Source organism: Megalops cyprinoides, chromosome 1, assembly GCF_013368585.1.
Source record: "Megalops cyprinoides isolate fMegCyp1 chromosome 1, fMegCyp1.pri, whole genome shotgun sequence".
Classification (NCBI taxonomy): Eukaryota; Metazoa; Chordata; class Actinopteri; order Elopiformes; family Megalopidae; genus Megalops; species Megalops cyprinoides.
In genome coordinates, this window is record NC_050583.1 from 50,791,668 (window position 1) to 50,809,863 (window position 18,196).

Consider the following 18,196-nt stretch of genomic DNA (forward strand, 5'->3'; position numbering starts at 1 on the left):
AGTTCATTTTGAAAATATTTTTTGCTGCAAACACCAAAAAGCGTTCAATTCAATAACTTCAATATTTAGAGGATAAATAAAAATAGTTGATTGAAGAAAGATCCCTGAATCGATACTCCAGGCAAAGAGTGTGGACTGGTCGGCATATAATAGATTTAAAATAGCCGATCTGACATACATTCGACAGCAATTTCCCACGGCAATAGTAAACTTCGAATTACATTTATTAACTTTGTAGTGACATTGCTGTATGTACTTAACAGCACGGCTTTTGTTGCAAAACCGGGTCCAGGATCTAGCCCAATCAGCCATGCAAGTGAAAGCTTGGAAACCATCCACCCGAAAGTGTCACCGAGTTAATTGCTGCATGACGTGCGCTTTCTTGGTCATTGATGAACAGTTCGTGCCAAATCACATATGAATAGTCTACATATCAGGCAAACTCGATAAAACATCAGTCATGTCTTGCGCCTAGGACAAAAAATGTAACAATGTAGGCTGCCACTACTTAACCAGGTGTCATTACATCATTCAAAATAAAGCCACACTTGAAATATGCAATAGTATGCCTAAATTATGAACAGTATACATCGCTTTTTTTCAATACGCGCTGTGCAGTAAGAAGTATTTTGAAAGTAAGATGCAATTGAAACTGAACGAGGAGAGCAACGGATGCACTGCAGCAAATCAACAGGATAAAATGTATGCATCGATACACAACAAAACATAAATCTCTGCAGTATTACATTCGATACCTGATGAATTTCTGTTTTATCCTCAAAATCTCAGCGACTATAAAACAATCTTCTCCATCATCGTATACTTTCTTCAGTTACGCACCACCGGTTCCAGCAGGTAGCTGACTTCCCACCCGGCATATCTCCTCTGGCATGTCCATCAAGAGACACCGCACAAACTCACTCACAAGTTAATTTTCTCCATAGCCTAATACTTACTCTGTTCGATTGTAACTGCTTTGCGATACCCTGTTTTTTTGCAAATAACTCCTATTTTTAGACGCCTGCTATAAGAACACTATTGGATTACAAGCTTCAAGTCAAAGCGATCAACCAATCGGCGTGGCTAAAATTCTGATCAGCGCTTCACTTAATCTGACTAAGGTCTGAGTTTTTGAGACTTGACCGCTTAAAAGCCGTGGTCAGCTCTGCCCAACCGGAAGCGGTGGGAAAGTGGCTGAGCACTCTGGATTTAAGTACTTTACCCAAGCGTACAGCAGCAGCGGTCCATGTGGAAACAGAATTTATAACCACGGGGTTCGGAGCCCTTCTCCTTACCACTACACCACACATGTGTCCAGTATAAAATACATATCTTGCCATGACATACTACACTGCCCGTTGTAAGAGTGTCTGCCAAATAAATACATAATCATATTTAAAGAAGAATTGCTCAGGATATGTCAGCAATGTCCCGTCTGAGATTTGAACCTGCCTTCTTCTGGTTTCAAGCTAGGTTAGCTCATGTTTCCATGACTACTGCTTCACATGTCCATATGAACAACACATATTAACATATTAGCTGCACATAATTTTAAGGGTTTTTTTCTATGGTCGCGCTGTTATGGTGTTATTGTTGCTGCTGGAGTTGGGAGCTGGGGCGAGCAGGGAAATCTTTAAAGAACAGCCAAAACTGAAGCTTTCTAGTATGTAGCACGACAGCCTACACAGTAGGCTAATGTATCTAAAGACTTATTGGGCAACGCATCTGTCACTGTCACTGTCACACACCACACACCCCTTGCCCACTTCTTGCTGCAACCAGATGGTCGTGCAAAATTTAAGAAGCAAAGACAGATACATATGAAGCAGTCACACTCACACACCTGACAAATAAATAGACAGACAGACAGACAGATAGATAGATAGATAGATAGATAGATAGATAGATAGATAGATAGATGGATGGATAGACATCACAGTGAGACTAAAAAGGCACAGGACTTTTTCGTGATAGCAGTGAGGCAGAAATACGGGGAAAATGCTTATCCGTGATTCTTAGTAGTTTCAGGATTGCAACATCATCACTCGCAAAGGTCCTTGACGACGAACGTGTAAAATGGCAGAGAGCGCTCGTCACAGGAGCGCAGAGATTAAGTGACGTAGAACGCAAGTCTTCTGCAGTGGAAAAGGCCTGCCAGTGAGAAGGAACGCAGTGAATTCAGAGGTTGTGTTTCATACAAGAAATTATTGGTAGGAATAATCCTCAAATACTCTGTGGTTGATTCGAATAGTGGGTTGCTTGAAGCGGATTGAGAGCAAAACAATATCGTATTTCGTCGGAGGAGGTAAGAAAACGTTAGATTTTTTTTTAAAGACATGTTATTGTTAGCAGTGGGGGAGGGTTCTGCTGTGGAGTCGTACACAACACTGAAAATACAGTAGCTAGCTGGCTGATCGTGTTTTTATTCGGCTCTCTTTTTTACGTGTGGTATACTTAAACGCATTTAATTACTTTCAAATGGTAAACCTATTGTCACATACCGACGCTAGCTGTTGTTTCTGGTTCACGCGATTTGTCGTTGCGCTTCACAATATCCTGTAGTGTTCAGGACAACACAGTATCGGTAGCAAACTAGCTCGGAGTTTGCTACATAGTAATCAGCTAGCAACATTTCCAGTGATATAACAATACCGCAACTCGCTAGTTAAGTGTTGGCAGCTTTCTCCGAATGGCACTGCAGCGAATGCGTGTTGATTTTAATAGAATATTTTGATATCAAAATAACAAGCTGATTCTTATGTCAGGGTTATCATTTTGCTAGCCCGCTAGTCTTTAACTGTCACTCATTTGACATGATCTTCTCGGGGTTTATGATTGTGCGTAAATGCCACCGATGGTATTAGCTAAATATTGTTCCGTATTATCAAACAAGGTCAGAGCACTTTCCTTCTTACCTTTAATCGATTTCTGTTTGCTTAGTACCTTTTTGTCGTGTTGTATGTAGCTGTTGAAATGATTGCACCTGCACAATGTCGATACTGAATGATGTATTCTTCATTTTGACATTGTGAGCGAGTCCATCATATCTTAGCCGCAAGCAAAACTGGTTTATCCGAAACCGTTCATTATTAATACACGGAAACAAAACGAATATTGAGAAATAATATCAAGGACAGAAGTGGTTAGATTATGTTGAGAAAACCCGCACTTTAATTCATTGTCAAAAGCTGTAGTTTGATTGTCGTTATAATGTATAAATAAAACTGTATACCATGAAAGAATGTGTTTGGATCTTCTGATCTGTGGATTTACCGAGGAGTTTTAACAGTTATTGATAGCAGAACATGTCATCAATAATGTCATACACGTTCCTCCAGTGTAACGTCAGTAGCCAGTGTTTTTTCAAGGGAACGTAACTGAATGGCATTGGAACATTTGAAACGTGGCCCTCGTCCATCCACAGTCGCTGTCATCTGGCGCCTTGCTAAGAAAATGTGTCTTGTTTTGGAGAAATCGTTGGGTGCTTTTTTCCTGTCCCTAGGAATGAGAAGAGTTAATCAAGAATTTTGGTTCAAATACCCAACGGGTTCGTTTAAACGATGCTGTGATAGATGATGAACACGAATAGTGCTGATAACTGGTATCTTTGATTATTTTTCTCTTCCGATGCCTTGAGAGAATTAAACTGGATGTTTTCTATTATGTTGTGTGATTGCCTTTGAAATAGGGTTCACACTGGCAGCTGTTAATTAGGTTAGGTATTTGGACAACCTGTTTTCTGATGTTTTGATTGATTTCTGGTCTCACAAGACAGTAATATCCACCAGATTGGCCCTTATATTGTATTTATTTGTTATTATGCAATGAATATTGTTGTAAAACAGATCTTCAATATTTTCGACACAATGTATATTTTTACTCCCGTAGATCAAGTTTATACCTGCCAGAGTAAATGCAAACGGAGTCGCACCTTGTTTCGGTTTTCACATTCAAACATGAATTACATTGGTTTATATATTCCCTACATAAAAACACTTAAGTTTTTTGACTCCGTTTTCCTTGGGGACATCCAGCCAGAGATTCTTGTTTCCTTGCAGTATATTTTTTGTAAGCAGTGACAAGCAGCTATCCTTTTTGGAAAGGCAGTTCACAAACACTGCTGTGGTGTACAGGTGGACAGAGGTATCCTGACCGCATGATATGGCAGTTTCTGAATTACTCCAGTCTGTCAGTTTTACATGAGGAGTGTTTCCTTGTCCATTGATTTCCACTGTTGGTCAAGGTGTTCTGAAGGCCACAGAGCAGCATATTGCTGCTGATGAATATTTGAATGCAGTTCAGGAGTGAGCCAAAATATTTCTCAAATTTTGAGCATGGCAGCAGCATGGCATAGTGGCTTGTAACTGAAAGGTTGCTGGTTTGATTCCCCTCTGGGATACTGCTGTTGTACTCTTGGGCAACATAATGTAATGTAATGTAATGAATAATTTTGCTGTGTGGTGTACATTTAAGCTACAGGCAGTCCTCCTGTTTGGGGGAACTAACGCTTCTGCCAACCAGGTTTAGACGATAAGGACACACTGTGCTTGGACCCACAAAAATTGATCATTGGTCTTGAAATATGTACATTTCTTTAGCTTGGCAAGCTGTTATGTCAGATGACAAATCTGAGATGGCAGGAAGTCAGGGGTTGGCCTGCTTTCGTGGTCATGTTGTGCTGGTGAATGGTAAGTCCTTGTGCCGTTTTCGGATGCCAATATAGCATAGTGATAAGGAGCAAGAGCTTGCAACCAAAAGGTTGCTGGTTTGATTCACCGCTGGGGCAGTGCTGCTGTACCCTTGGGCAAGGTATTTAACCCACAATTGCCTCAGTAAATGTCTAGCTGTATAAATGGATAACATTTTAAAACTGTCTGTCTAAATGACAGTAATGTAGTATTTCTTAACAGAGTTTCTGCCCAGAAGTCATTCACTGTGCGGGTACAACAGTGTACACTTGCTGCTCGTGTGTGATTTTCACAGCTCCTTATTGGCCGTCCTTCAACAGATCACCGATTCTTTGGAAATCGGATGAGCTTGACTTGCCTACAAGTCACTCTTCGCACGTCACTGTGGTTCTGCTTATTTTATTTATATTTGGGCTTCAGGGAGTTTTTTTTTTATGCAAGTGAGAGAGCTCAGCACTGAAACTGCTTCAGCAGCCAGCTGTATGTGGGTGAAAGATTAACTGTGGAGCCCAGAGTTTCTTCATCTTATTGACTTTTGTTAGGGGGATTAATGACTCTGATTTGCAGTCAATTAGCATTTGTAATTGTATTGATATCTTATGACCTTTTTTTGTGGAAGATGACATCACTTTTGAAGGAGAGTGTCAAAATGCATTTTGGTCATTGTAGCATAGTTTTTTGTGTTTGTATGGTTTTGCTGCTGTCAGCTAGAGAGAGGTATTCTTCTCAACAAGTACAAGTACAGGGTTTTTTTTTCCTCCCCATGTAATACACTTTGTAAAGCTTCGGCCTTTTTTTAGCCTCTCCGACTCATATTAGGCCTTGAGGCTTGTGCCATCTCGTACATTTTGAATGAAAAAATAATGCTGTTCCTACATGGAGTTGGGGGGGGGTGCTGTGTGATGGAAGCATACAGAGGTCAGGATACGGTCTGTTTACCGCGCATCCATCAGCCTGAACCAGCATCTTCAATACACTCTTCTCAAATTGGGATAATGATTCGTCTCCTGGCTCCTGATAGGATGAATTGTTCTCTGTTTTGCCTTGGTGAGTTTCTCTAATTGCTGGCGCGGCGTCTTTCTCCCTCTGAAACAGTGGATTGCCCTTGTGAGATTTTCCATGTAGATGTCTGTGGAGCAGTAAAACATCCCTCTCCTACTCCCTTTGAAATAATGCTCTTAAGGACAGCGTCAAACATCCATCGAGCGTGGCACTGTCAGATGTGTATTATACACACTATTTTCTGATTGCAGTATATGCCCCTAAGCTTTAATCCGCATAATACTTTTGTCAGAGATATAGCCTAAGCCTTTTCTGGCATTGAGTAATGTGTTCCCATCCTGGTAAGCAGTGTTAGCATGTGTATAGATATGTATGCAGGTTTGGATTCTTGCACCACCATCACTAGCTATGATCATTATAAGTAAGCACTCTCCATGTCCTTTCTGTGTAGGCGTTTGCCCATATTGTCTGACAGTGCCTCCTAACAGAATGTAATCCTTTACAGAATGAATTGTACAGAATATGTGTGATGCAGACAGTCGTGCGATGCACGTTTGGGCCTAGTTCTGGACATTTAATTCTTTATCACAAATGCAAAAGCGCACAAATATTATGTGGAAGTTTGAAGACATGAAGAATGTTTGGATCTCTGCACCTGCTGTAATTTGAATGTGTTGAAAACATCTCTATAATACATGCCATTGTAGTTTCTCTCAGATCCCGTGATTCTGTGATTCTGCTTGTCTTATTTTGCACACAATGTCATTCTCCCTTCCAGGCCCTGAGACGGAAGTTTCATTTGGATGCCCACATCAGAGCTCAACCAGGTTTCAGCATGAACAGGAACAAGCGGGAAAAGGAGTACTACAGTTTAGATGTCGGTGATTCAACATTCACGGTGCTGAAGCGCTACCAGAACCTACGGCCCATTGGGTCCGGAGCGCAGGGGATCGTATGGTGAGCCAGACCTCAGCAGAATACAACCAGAATCAAAGGGAGGCAACCAAACTCCTTATGTGGCTTTTTGCTTGTGTTGTACTCTGCCTCACTTGTAAGGTGCTTTGGATAAAAGCATCTGCCAAGTGGATAAATGTAAATGTAAATGCGAAGAGACAGTGTCTCCAAAGGGAAAGTGTCACCAGTCTCTCAGGACCATGTGAAAATATGAAACATTCTGAAACTGTAGGACTTTTAATGTCGCATATCTAGAAATATTGAGATACCTTATATTGATCTTTAGTGAGAACTGTCACATGAACAGAACTGCGAAGGAAAATAAACATTTGATTTGATTTCTTTGCCATCAATCCCTGTAGAATTTTAATGTTATAAAAATGAGTTGGATGTTTTTAGTCCTCCCACATTAGCTTGCTGACTGTGTGGTTGTGTAGTAGAGCTGAACATAAGCACAGCTGAGCCTCAGTCCTCCAGAAAATAATCTTTCTGAGTATTAGTTGAGGTAATCGATCATGTTCCTTTTATTTTTCAGCTCAGCGTATGACCACAACCTTGAACGAAATGTGGCGATCAAGAAACTCAGCCGGCCTTTTCAGAATCAAACCCATGCCAAAAGAGCTTACAGAGAACTGGTGCTCATGAAGTGTGTAAACCACAAAAATGTAAGTGCCTTTCTCTCCTGGTCTGGGCAGCTGTGTATCTGCACATGTAGGGTATGTCTCTCGTGTGCTGTGTTATCACTTTTTTTTGTAATGTAGGGGAAGTAGTGAATAGGTATACTGTAACAGAATTTCAGTATTTTTGTGTGTGTGTGTGTGTGTGTGGGTGTGTGAGTAAAATTGTGGGTGTCTGTGTGAGGGTGTGTGTGTGTGTGTGTGTGTGTGTGTTCATTCTTTCTGTGTGAGTGTGTGCTCTCTCTCTCTGTCTGCTTTCTCAGTGTTATGTCTTTGTGCATATCTGCAGTGCATGCTGTTCTGAAACTAAGAAGGAATCGGGTTGAGTTCTGTGGGAGTGCTAAGTTAAATACTCAGCAAACAAACCAATGTAATGAACTGAATTTATTTTTTTAATGGGAAAGTCAGGGCACTGTTAGCTGTAAGCGCTCTAGTTCTGCAGTCTTATCAAAGGCAATCTGTAAATTGCTCAAGTATAAATTCATAATGGCAGGTGTACAAAATCAAACAAGTAAGACTATAACATTAACTTTGAACTTTCTTTTTCACCTTCACAGATTATTGGCCTACTAAATGTATTTACACCACAGAAAACACTTGAAGAATTCCAAGATGTGTGAGTAATGGATTCTCCATGTGGGGAAGATGCATGTTAACTAATGATTTATGTTTATGATTTATTTTGTCATAACACACCTGTACACAACCTTGGAGTAAATAGGTATCATTGTCAAGCTTCGCTAGTGTTGAAGTCATTAAATTTCATTTGCAGAAAATCTAAATAGAGGGCAGCAGTGTCCATAGGCTGCATGCCCAACGGACTCTCTGATTGGATTAGTTACGTGACTGACAGTTGGAGGATTGATGCAATTGGTCCCAAGCTTGTTGCTGCAGACAAAGCTGAGTGCTTGTCACATGAAGTGAAATGGAAAGCACACTTGTCAAATGCAGAGAAAAATACTCTGCTGTTAAGAGCAGTTGCTTTTGTCTGAACAGAGCAGTCATTGAAGCCCAGTCTGTGACAATCACAGTCCATTGTCAGGCATGTAGTCATTGCACATAGCTAATGTGTAAAGTGTCATGGTTATTAATCATTACATTACATTATGGTCATTTAGCAGATGCGCTTATCCAGAGCAGCGTACATAGGTCACAACTTTACATGTTACCCATTTATACAGCCGCATATGTACTGAGGCAATTCTGGGCTAAGTACCTTGCCCAAGGGTACAGTGGCATTTCATTATTACATTACATTCATGCCTAAGTGGGGGAATGAAACCAGCAACCTTTCAGTTATGAGCCCTGCACCTTAACACTACGCCACACTGCTGCCTAATAAATATGAATAATCCAAAAAAATAAATAATACAAACCATTTCCAGTTTAAACAGATCTGTGAAATGCATCTGGTTTGTGCTGGTTCCAGTATTGCGGAATGGGGCTGTTTTGCGTGGTGGAATATTGAGTAAGATTTGTATCATCACAGGAGAAACTGTGACTAATTCTCAGTTCCACCGAAGCAGCAAAATTCTTGGCTCTGGGCTTTGTCTGGAGAAAAAAAAAAAAAAAAGCATGTGTAAGTAAGTGTGTGTGTGTGTGTGTGTGCGCATGTATGTACTGTATACCCCTATGAGTGTCTCTCATCCCGTGGGGGTAAACAGAGTGTCACTCGTACGTGTGCTTACCTTGTTTTTGTCCGCGTTTGTGTGCTTTTGCGCCAACAGTTACCTTGTAATGGAGCTGATGGATGCCAACCTGTGCCAGGTGATTCAGATGGAGCTGGATCACGAGCGGCTGTCCTACCTGCTGTACCAGATGCTGTGTGGCATCAAACACCTCCATGCGGCCGGGATCATTCACAGGGTGGGTGCCCTCTCCGCCCCCTCCCCGCTAGGGACTGGCAGGGTGCACCGCCGACACCTGCTAACCCTTTAACCCAATAGCCATTCACCGTTAGGGGAATAAGTTTGGGGAAGGGGCTAGAGCAAGGGTGCAGAGGTGCTTCTGGATTGGGCCATTGAGAAGAAGGACCTCCCAAGGCACCTAGGCCCTTCTCTGAGGAATTATGGGTAGTGCAACCCAGACATATTTGTCATATCTCTCTAGCTGGAGCTGGAGACAAATGTTGAACCTTCTGGGGATAACGTTTGAGGAGTGCTTTTTGCTGGACGTGCCAAATACATCCCAAGATGGTCATCCATACTAATGGACCTCTTTTGTTAGCACTTGACATGTCCAACAAAATAGTTTCCCTGGGTTTTATTGCCATTTTTATAGCTCTACCCGGGGTGCTTTCTAAATTAGACCTAATTTACTATAGCAGTTTTTCAGTTCTTTCTCTCTTGGAAGTGAGTGTGGTATTTTATGATGCATGGCAGATAGAAGAACAGCCTTCTGGGTCCTCATATGGATACTATGTGTGCTGGTCTTAGTTCCAACTGGGCCCCGTCTATCAGTGGTTGATTAAACAACAAATCTGAGAGTTTTTTTGAGAGGTTGTGACTTGAAAACTGATCAAGACATCCGTTTCAAGCCATTTGTTGAAGAAATGTGTAGTTATGGGTTTTTTTGTGCTGCTGAAAAGATAAAGATTTAAGATGAATCTTAAATAGGCAGCACAGATTCCAGGGGGATTGATTAGGATTAATCAACTGTTTTGATATTTTTGTGGGACCTTTAACAGTGAATTTAAACTAATCAACCGAGACCACTAATTTTTTTGTGGTGCACATGCTAAAAATAAATACGAAATCCCTTCAGTGTTATCCTTATAGCGGCACAAACATGCCACTGAGGGAAGCAGGTAACTGTAAAATCCAGATCAGGATTCATTGCAAAGCTCAATTAAACCTGATTAATTGATCCCCATTTAAACTCAAACCTGTCAACACAGTGGTCTATCAGGACAAGTTCTGAGAGACACTGCAGTGGAGTATTCACAAATTAAGAAAATAAGCTGTGGGTTGTGAAGTTTCTAAACTGAAAGACAAATGTTGGGTATTGCAGGAAGTCCAACTGTAACACTCAAGGAAGATTTTATTGGTTTTGGTATCAGTAGTTTCTCTCACTCATTCACAAGTCTTGCAGTTTAACTGTGTCATTCTTGCTCCAGGTTTGATTTAAGAGCAGAATCAAAAGAGAGATAGCTGAATAGAATCAGTCGTAGATTTATTTAAACCTCATTAATTGATCCCCAATTAACCTTAAACCCGTTTACAAAGTGGTCCTTCAGGAGAAGTGATGAGAGACACTGCAGTGGAGCATTCACTAGTAAGGAAAGTAACCTGTGGGCTATGATGTTGCTGTATTGAAGGACAAATGTTAGGTGGTGCAGTCCCTATGTGGTAAGTCCAGTTGTAATACTCATGGAAAAAGCTGATTACCAGTTTTACCAGTAAGTTTCAATTTTTTGTCCACAAGTCATGCAGTTTACCTGTGTGGTTTACACTCCAGGTTTGCTGTAAGAGTGGAATCCAAATAGAGGTAGCTGAATAGAATCAGTCACAGATTTAAAAGGCCTTTTTGCAATACGTAATCTTCCACCCCACACTCCAGTCTTTTGACATCCAAAGCCATTTAAAATGTGCTCCGAAGGCACAGCTGAATGAAGATTGCCGTTGATTTAATGAATTATTTAAGGAAAGGCTGAATGCTCCCCCCCGGGGGTTTGATTCAGACATTCGTGTTAACGCCCCCCCCATCCCTACTCTGGCTAGGATTTGAAACCCAGCAACATTGTGGTGAAGTCGGACTGTACGCTGAAGATCCTGGACTTTGGACTGGCCAGGACAGCAGCCACGGGCCTGCTCATGACCCCGTACGTGGTGACGCGCTACTACCGAGCCCCAGAGGTCATCCTCGGGATGGGTTACCAAGCCAACGGTCAGTGTCCCTCAACAGGTTGTGGAATGCTCCACCCCGACCTCTCTGACTTGCGCATGCTTTTATCCAAATACACATCCTCTGACTTCTCTTGCGGTGTTGAGGAAAGGAGCATTAGCATGCCCCCGTTCAGTTTGTGTGTTTCAGAAACCTCCAATAGCATTCTCCATGCAGCCGCTCTGAAGCTTGAATTTGCAGATGTCTTCTAAATATAGTCGCTCTGGAATAAATGTCAGCATTAATACAATCATTTTTGCATGCCCCAGCTCACCTAATGTGCCTGCCTTTTTAACATGTGTAACATCTCCTGCAAGAACGTTTTCTGCACGGATGTAATCAGCTTTGGACTTTGAGATCCTCTCATGCTGTTGCCATTAAGAGAAATTGAACCTTTAATTCCAAATTGACAATCAGTGAGCAATGAGAAGAACAAAGTTGAAATACCTGAGAAATGGGCTTCATACGAAATGGCCACAAAAACCTTCCTGCTGACTTGTCGCTTGTGCTTATGTTTTCTCCTTCCTCCTATGCTACACACCTTTAGTGGATATTTGGTCTGTGGGATGCATTATGGCAGAAATGGTTCGCCACAAAATCCTTTTCCCAGGAAGGGACTGTATCCTTGTGCTGCTCGCAGCTGCTTCTCTGCTTCTTCCTCATGCTCGCCATGGCTGAGATTAGGTTAAAGAGCAATAATCTTCAAATTTTATTTCACTGACTTGTGAAATATTTGAGACGCCCCAAACTGTGGCCGAGGTACATGTCCTTTTTCGAGATATGTGCTCTGTGGCTCCATGAGTGAGCACCAGCAAATGAGGTGATTTTCAGCACTTTGGAAGTAAAATTTGAAATTGATTGTTCTTTAATATTTATTTTGATAACTGAGAGGCAAGCTGAAAAAAAGAGAATTCTGTATCTCAGGTAAGTTGATTAAGAAACCATGCAGGCTTCTGAAGAGGGGGGACATACAGTCTCTGATGGAGTGTATGGCGAGGTGCTGAAAAGTTACACAGGGTGATGTGAAATGGCTACCGTGCGCTGCCCTGTAAGACATGGACCTGACACAGGGGCCTGAATTGGTGGGTGGGTGGGGGGAGAGGTGATCTGACAGTCAGTGGGGGCTGACCAAAAGCATTATCATTGTTCATATCCGAGCCTGATTGTGTGACTGTTAGCCAGAGCAACTTATACAGGTTACAACTTTACATGTTACCCATTTAAACAGCTGGATACTTGAGACAATTCTGGGTTAAATACCTTGCCCAAGGGTACAGCAGCAGTGTCCCAAAAGACAATCAAACCTGCAACCTTGCGGTTACAAGCATTGCTCTTTACCACCATGCCACACTGCCATGCATCCAGCCGTGTAAAACTATACTCTAAAAAGATCAACAGTGCACAGTGATCAGTTCACCCCTGTGTAAAAACCTTATATATTCATGCATAATTTATCTGTGGTTGGAAATTATTGCGTACGTTTGAACAATTTGCCCTATTTATTTTGCAAATACCCCATTTGCAACATCATAAAATGACCTGTCGTAAGTATATAATAGGCTTTTTATGCATTTCTGTGACCATAATGTGACCATATTGTCAGTGTCTTGCAAGCACACAAGGTTTCTTCATTTTTCTAATTCATATTCCACACCAGTATACCATATCCATTCCAGTGTTTACTCATAAAAGCAGTTATTATTGCCAGACTGCATATTAAAAAAGCAATTTAATATCAGATTGACCTTGTGCCTGGACACTGACAGAGATTGCATGGTGTTCATTTCCTCTGTTTTATTCACTAGATATCCATTGCCATGTGTGCGTCTGTTTATTTTTCCCTTTTTTTTTCGTTCTGCATGGTAATTTCATGTCATTTCATTTTTTCAGTTGATGTCTGGTCAGTTGGCTGCATCATGGCTGAAATGGTCAGAGGCAGCGTGTTGTTTCCTGGCACAGATCGTATCCTTGCCTGTGTTTCATCGTCTCCTCATGGTGTGCGTTTGTGTGGCAGACCTCTCACCTCTCACCCCTGCCCCTGACCCTGACCCTTCTGTGTCAGACCGACTGTGTTTGTTTTAAGGTTTCCTCATGGATAGGCCATATGTCCCCGGTTCATAGTTGTGGGAAGGCATTAACAAAACACTCAGCTTCTAATGTAACATAATAGGGCTGTCTCCTTAGCCTGAACCAATGGCTGGTGATCACTTGGTCTCTGAATGTACTTTCAAAGCCTGATACTGTGAAACACCACACGGTGACTCATCCAAATCACATCAGGAGACTACCTATGCTTTCAACAGCTCTCCGTAACTGTTATTATTGTTATTATAAATACTCCAGCTCAGATTTATGGCGTGACGAGTGAGAAAATCACAGAGCTGTTTATTATTCCAGACACTTTCTCATTCTTTTGGTCTTGTCGTTCATGTAGAAGAATCTCATTTGGTTCTTTAGGTTTCAGATAAATTAAACTGAGGTCGAGGCACGTGCATCGTCTGACGATGAGGAAGTGTACTTTCTGTGATGCACATGCAAAAAAGGATTAGCCGTTTTTATTTGAGTAGTTGTGGTAAATGAAAATGAAGACTCCTAGGCTGATGGCACTAGGAAAAATCACGAGTTAAACCCCCTTTGTTTGGTACAAGCACCCGTAGTCAGACCATTGATTGGAAAATGGCAGTAGCTTATCAGTGTTGAGAGAATGGAGAGGAACTTAAATGGGGTTTCCATCACGTGTTGCCCACCAGTATCTCGGCAGATACTGCTGAAGCAGAAATGGGGTTCCTTTTAATTTGCCCTTCCATCATTGAAATGTGGATGTAGTGCCCATCGTTTTGTTAATTTGTTTCTGAGTCCTGCCACAGCGGATAATTAGCTTTTGAACTGTTACCTGTCCACCTGCAGTGAAGGAGGCAGGCTTTCCCTTGCTCTTATAAACGCCTGTGCAGTGTTTTTTCTTACATGTGTGAATGTAGATATTGATCAGTGGAATAAGGTTATAGAGCAGTTAGGAACCCCGTCCCAGGAGTTTCTGATGAAGCTCAACCAGTCCGTCAGGACCTATGTGGAGAACAGGCCCAGGTATGCTGGGTACAGCTTCGAGAAGCTTTTCCCTGATGTCCTTTTCCCTGCCGACTCAGAGCACAACAAGCTGAAAGGTAAGATTTTACAGACTCAGTCTTAAAAACACTAAAAGAGCCCTGCACATTGGTTATATTCCCTGGCCTAAATACAGAACTGAAGTATTTCACCATACCCAAGTATTTTACTGAACCTTACCCTAAATAATTTTCTTACTTTTTTCTTGTTTTATTTTCTTATATATTTTTTTAAACATTTAACTATACTCAGATGTAAAGTATTTTCTTATGCCTAAGGATCAAATATTTGTATGCTTAAAGTATTGTCTTATATTTGAATTTGAAGTGTTTTCATACCTAAGCAGTACATTTGAGAGCAATCCTTATTTATTCCTTTCTGACATTTTGTATTGTGTAGATGCAGGAAATTGTGTAGATGCATTTCTGCTGTCAGCCATTAATTCATTGTTGTGACGTGACAAACTTTGTCACAAGTACGGGTGCAATTTGGTCATTCTGTCAAAATGTTTTCCGCACAGCGAGCCAAGCGAGAGACCTGCTATCCAAAATGCTGGTAATAGACGCGTCCAAGCGGATCTCGGTGGACGAGGCTCTGCAGCACCCCTACATTAATGTGTGGTACGATCCGGCAGAGGTGGAGGCAGTAAGTACACCCCCCACCCCCATCCCCGACCCGGGTGCTGGGACGTCACACGTCCAGCTCTGCCATCTCTCAGCTTGTCGCTGTGTAACTCGCCCGTCCCGAGCTTGATGCAGGATTGCATTTGATCGTGCGCTTCGGCTGCCAGTCAGCAGAAAGGCACCTCATGAATAAAGCAGCCGAGTGCGTTTTGTTTTTGATGCCCGTATGGGAAATGTTGATCTACCAGGGGATGAAACATGTCTAACGGTGGATGGATAGGAGATAACGCTGAGGGTTTTCAGCCAGCTCAGCCTCGGAGGGAGTGGTATATCACCATGGTTCATTATGACGTGAATATCTTTTCCTGCCATCCTTGAACTAAATGTGTTCTGGCAGCAAAATGCTTTGACGGACAGATGTTCAGATGAGTTGACCTTCAAGATTTTGGTTCTGATTCTTACTGCCACAATGTGTGAGTGTGTTGTATCAGAATCAGGTATATTTAAAATGTATTTATGTAACCTGTATTTAAGGAAGTCCTGTGAGATATGAAATGTCTTTTCCTATAAAAGTCAATGTCTTTTAGCAGAGGTTTGCAAATGCACTCCAATGTTCCCTAGTAAGCCCATGGTTTTATCTCTCATTTTCCCCTTCACTTTTATTCTCATCTGTGATTATTTACCATGATCCCATCTACACTACCATGATACCCTCTACCCTTACTCAGAAACCATTGCATTGCTTCAGTTGTGTGATTACAGGTGATGTCATGACTGTACACCTGTATCCTTGCCTGCTGCTTCCGAATCCATCCAGCCCCCCCAAACCAATGAGCTGAGGAAGTGAATGTGGGCAGTGGCTGTTTTATATTTTATTGGTAGCCATTTGTATGAATGCTGCTCTGATTTTACCCATGGTTTACCCACCTGTCTGTGCGTTTGTGATCCAGCCCCCGCCGCTGATCACTGATAAGCAGCTGGATGAGCGGGAGCACACCGTGGAGGAGTGGAAAGGTCAGTGCTGGCTTTGTGTCCTGCTAAACGAAAGTTTCAAACAGCATGCAGGGGGAGGATGGGTAATTTCAGCGGCCCCACCCAGAACAGCTAAAGAACCAATGAATTAACCTCAACAACCTGCATAGTGGCAATGCCAATCCATGCTATTTAGTTAGTCGGTGCTGGTGGCTTTGATCAGATGTATGTTTTTTTTTTTTTACACTCAATAAAACTTACAAGAAACTGTTTTATTTCCTTACATTTGTGTTTGTGTTTACTGAAGCAGTTTGGTTCAAGTAACCTGCTCAAGGATGCAGCAACAGTTGTAGCCTTTGGGCTACAAGACCTGCTTCTTACTGCTACGCCACACTGCTGCCATTGTACGTGTAGTATTGATGGCGTAAGTAGCAGTGTTATGGTGTCTCATGTGCCTCTCTCTCTCTCTCTCTCTCTCTCTCTCTCTCTCTCTCTCTTTCTCCCTTGATAGAGTTGATATATAAGGAGGTGCTAGACTGGGAGGAGAGGATGAAGAATGGAGTGATCCGAGGACAGCCGGCCTCTTTAGGTTAGTTAAAAGGGCTGTTATTAGAGGCGCACTGAAGGGGTTAGCTGTTTTTGCAGCACATTAATTAAGGAATTCTTTTTTGTTTATCCCTCCAGAAATATGAAGTAGATGGGATGAGATGAGAATGGTATGGATTATATTACACAGTTCAATCTGATCTTTATATACTCTGTCCTCCTTCCTTTTCTCAAGATTTGCTAATATTAATTACATAAATACAATTCTTACAAATTCTTCATTCCAGTGGCAATGGGGATGTGTTATAGTCTCGTGCACTGTTGCTTTACCTTAAAATATCTTCCATCTGTCTCTGCTGAGGAAGCAAATATCCTAACATCACAGCTGTTTCTTTTCTAACTTTTCCTGGTGTTTGACAGCTTAATGAGCTTTCCCCTGTGTGGTGTAAGTGAAAGGACTTTTAATTTATTGCTGTGTCACCTCTTGACTTGCACTGTGAATTTCACTGGCTCCTGAGTAAGCAGAATTAAGTATAAGAATACTAGCTGGAGTACCACTGAACTTTTTCCATTGATTGACTTCTGTTATAGAGCTTTGAGGAGTTTTGTAGCAGACTCCAAATCTGCCTTGAAGAATAGTTCAGGAAGTTGCAAAAAGAAGTTGTCAGCTGGAACCAGCTGCGTTTATACTTAAACACAGTTTACCTATTAAAAAACGAAATCAACAAAAAAAAAAATTCCATTGGATTGTGTTGGTGGAATACAGTCCACAGCAACGCAAGTTATGGGCCTCTTTCTGTCATCCACAAGGATGTGCTTCCAGCTCCTTTCAGTGATGAACAGTGGTGAAGTGGGTGTTGGGAGGGTGTTAATAATGTAGCAGGGTGCAGCTGTCTCTCCTGTGGTCGCACAATGGTGCGGTGGCCCTCTGTTTCCCCTCCCCACTGGGCCCCGGAAGAAAGGTTCCCACTGGTAACAGCGGCTAATCAGAAGCTATGGCAACAGGTGGACAGAGCAACACAGCAGGTCACTAATGTGGTTGCTCTGGATAAGAGCATCTGCTAAATGACAATAATGTAATGTAATGCAACTGTGGGTTAGTTACCTTGCCTGACGGTACAACAGCAGGGCCCTAGCGTGGAATTGAACCAGCAACCGTATGGTTAAGAGCCCTGCTTCTCGCCACTACACCGCACTGTTCCATGTCACTAAGGAGTTGACAGGAGGAGATACCCCACCCCCCGGCTCCCTTGTTACATTTCTGATTTAATACTCTGTTTCTCATAGCACAGGTGCAGCAGTAATCAACGGCTCCCAGCACCCATCGACGTCCTCGTCAGTCAATGATGTGTCCTCCATGTCCACCGACCCCACCCTGGCTTCCGACACAGACAGCAGTTTAGAAACTTCAGCGGGACCCCTGGGCTGCTGCAGATGACTATCAACCCGCCTTCGTCCTACTGTTTGTGTTCGATGGTATAGATATTAGGCCAGTTTTTTTTCTTTCTTTTTTTTTTAATGCAACCGCTTCTTATGTTTCTTGTTTTATTTTTTCCAAGAATGCTGTTTGATTTTAGGCTGTAAATTATTGTCAGATCTTTTTTTTTTCCTTCCTTGAAAGATTCTAAGAACATTACTATGATTTAAACACTAAGGTATTTAGCTAGCTACAGAATGTGAGAATTTTTAAGTACACTCACAAATGTTTTTTTTTGTTAAACTACTGCTATGCCAATTTGCCATGTTGTAG

The 18,196-nt window shown here is 42.0% G+C and overlaps 1 protein-coding gene across 5 annotated transcripts; it reads left to right on the top strand.

Annotated features, from left to right (window-relative positions):
* Positions 1–2,148: 2,148 nt before the first annotated feature.
* Positions 2,149–17,968, top strand: mapk8b (mitogen-activated protein kinase 8b). Of its 5 annotated transcripts, none has more exons than XM_036522426.1 (13): positions 2,149–2,305; positions 6,469–6,647; positions 7,180–7,309; positions 7,879–7,937; positions 9,049–9,187; positions 11,041–11,206; positions 13,094–13,165; positions 14,182–14,364; positions 14,826–14,950; positions 15,879–15,942; positions 16,412–16,489; positions 16,585–16,616; positions 17,739–17,816. In XM_036522426.1, exons 2-12 carry the CDS (start codon positions 6,526–6,528, stop codon positions 16,590–16,592), a joined length of 1,146 nt encoding a protein of 381 aa, XP_036378319.1. In that variant the 5' UTR covers positions 2,149–2,305; positions 6,469–6,525; the 3' UTR covers positions 16,593–16,616; positions 17,739–17,816. The 5 variants fall into 5 exon arrangements, with proteins under 5 accessions (XP_036378319.1, XP_036378328.1, XP_036378302.1 ...); XM_036522435.1 differs by having other exon boundaries at positions 17,734–17,811; XM_036522409.1 differs by lacking the exons at positions 13,094–13,165; positions 16,585–16,616 and adding an exon at positions 11,751–11,822 and having other exon boundaries at positions 17,739–17,968.
* Positions 17,969–18,196: the final 228 nt, after the last annotated feature.

Excerpts from the sequence above, each read along its gene's own strand:
- mapk8b (XM_036522409.1), top strand. The coding sequence starts at position 6,526 with ATGAACAGGAACAAGCGGGAAAAGGAGTACTACAGTTTAGATGTCGGT. Across the intron at positions 11,823-14,181 it reads CCTTTTCCCAGGAAGGGACT|ATATTGATCAGTGGAATAAG; the intron begins GTATCCTTGTGC and ends GTGTGAATGTAG. Across the intron at positions 15,943-16,411 it reads CACCGTGGAGGAGTGGAAAG|AGTTGATATATAAGGAGGTG; the intron begins GTCAGTGCTGGC and ends CTCCCTTGATAG.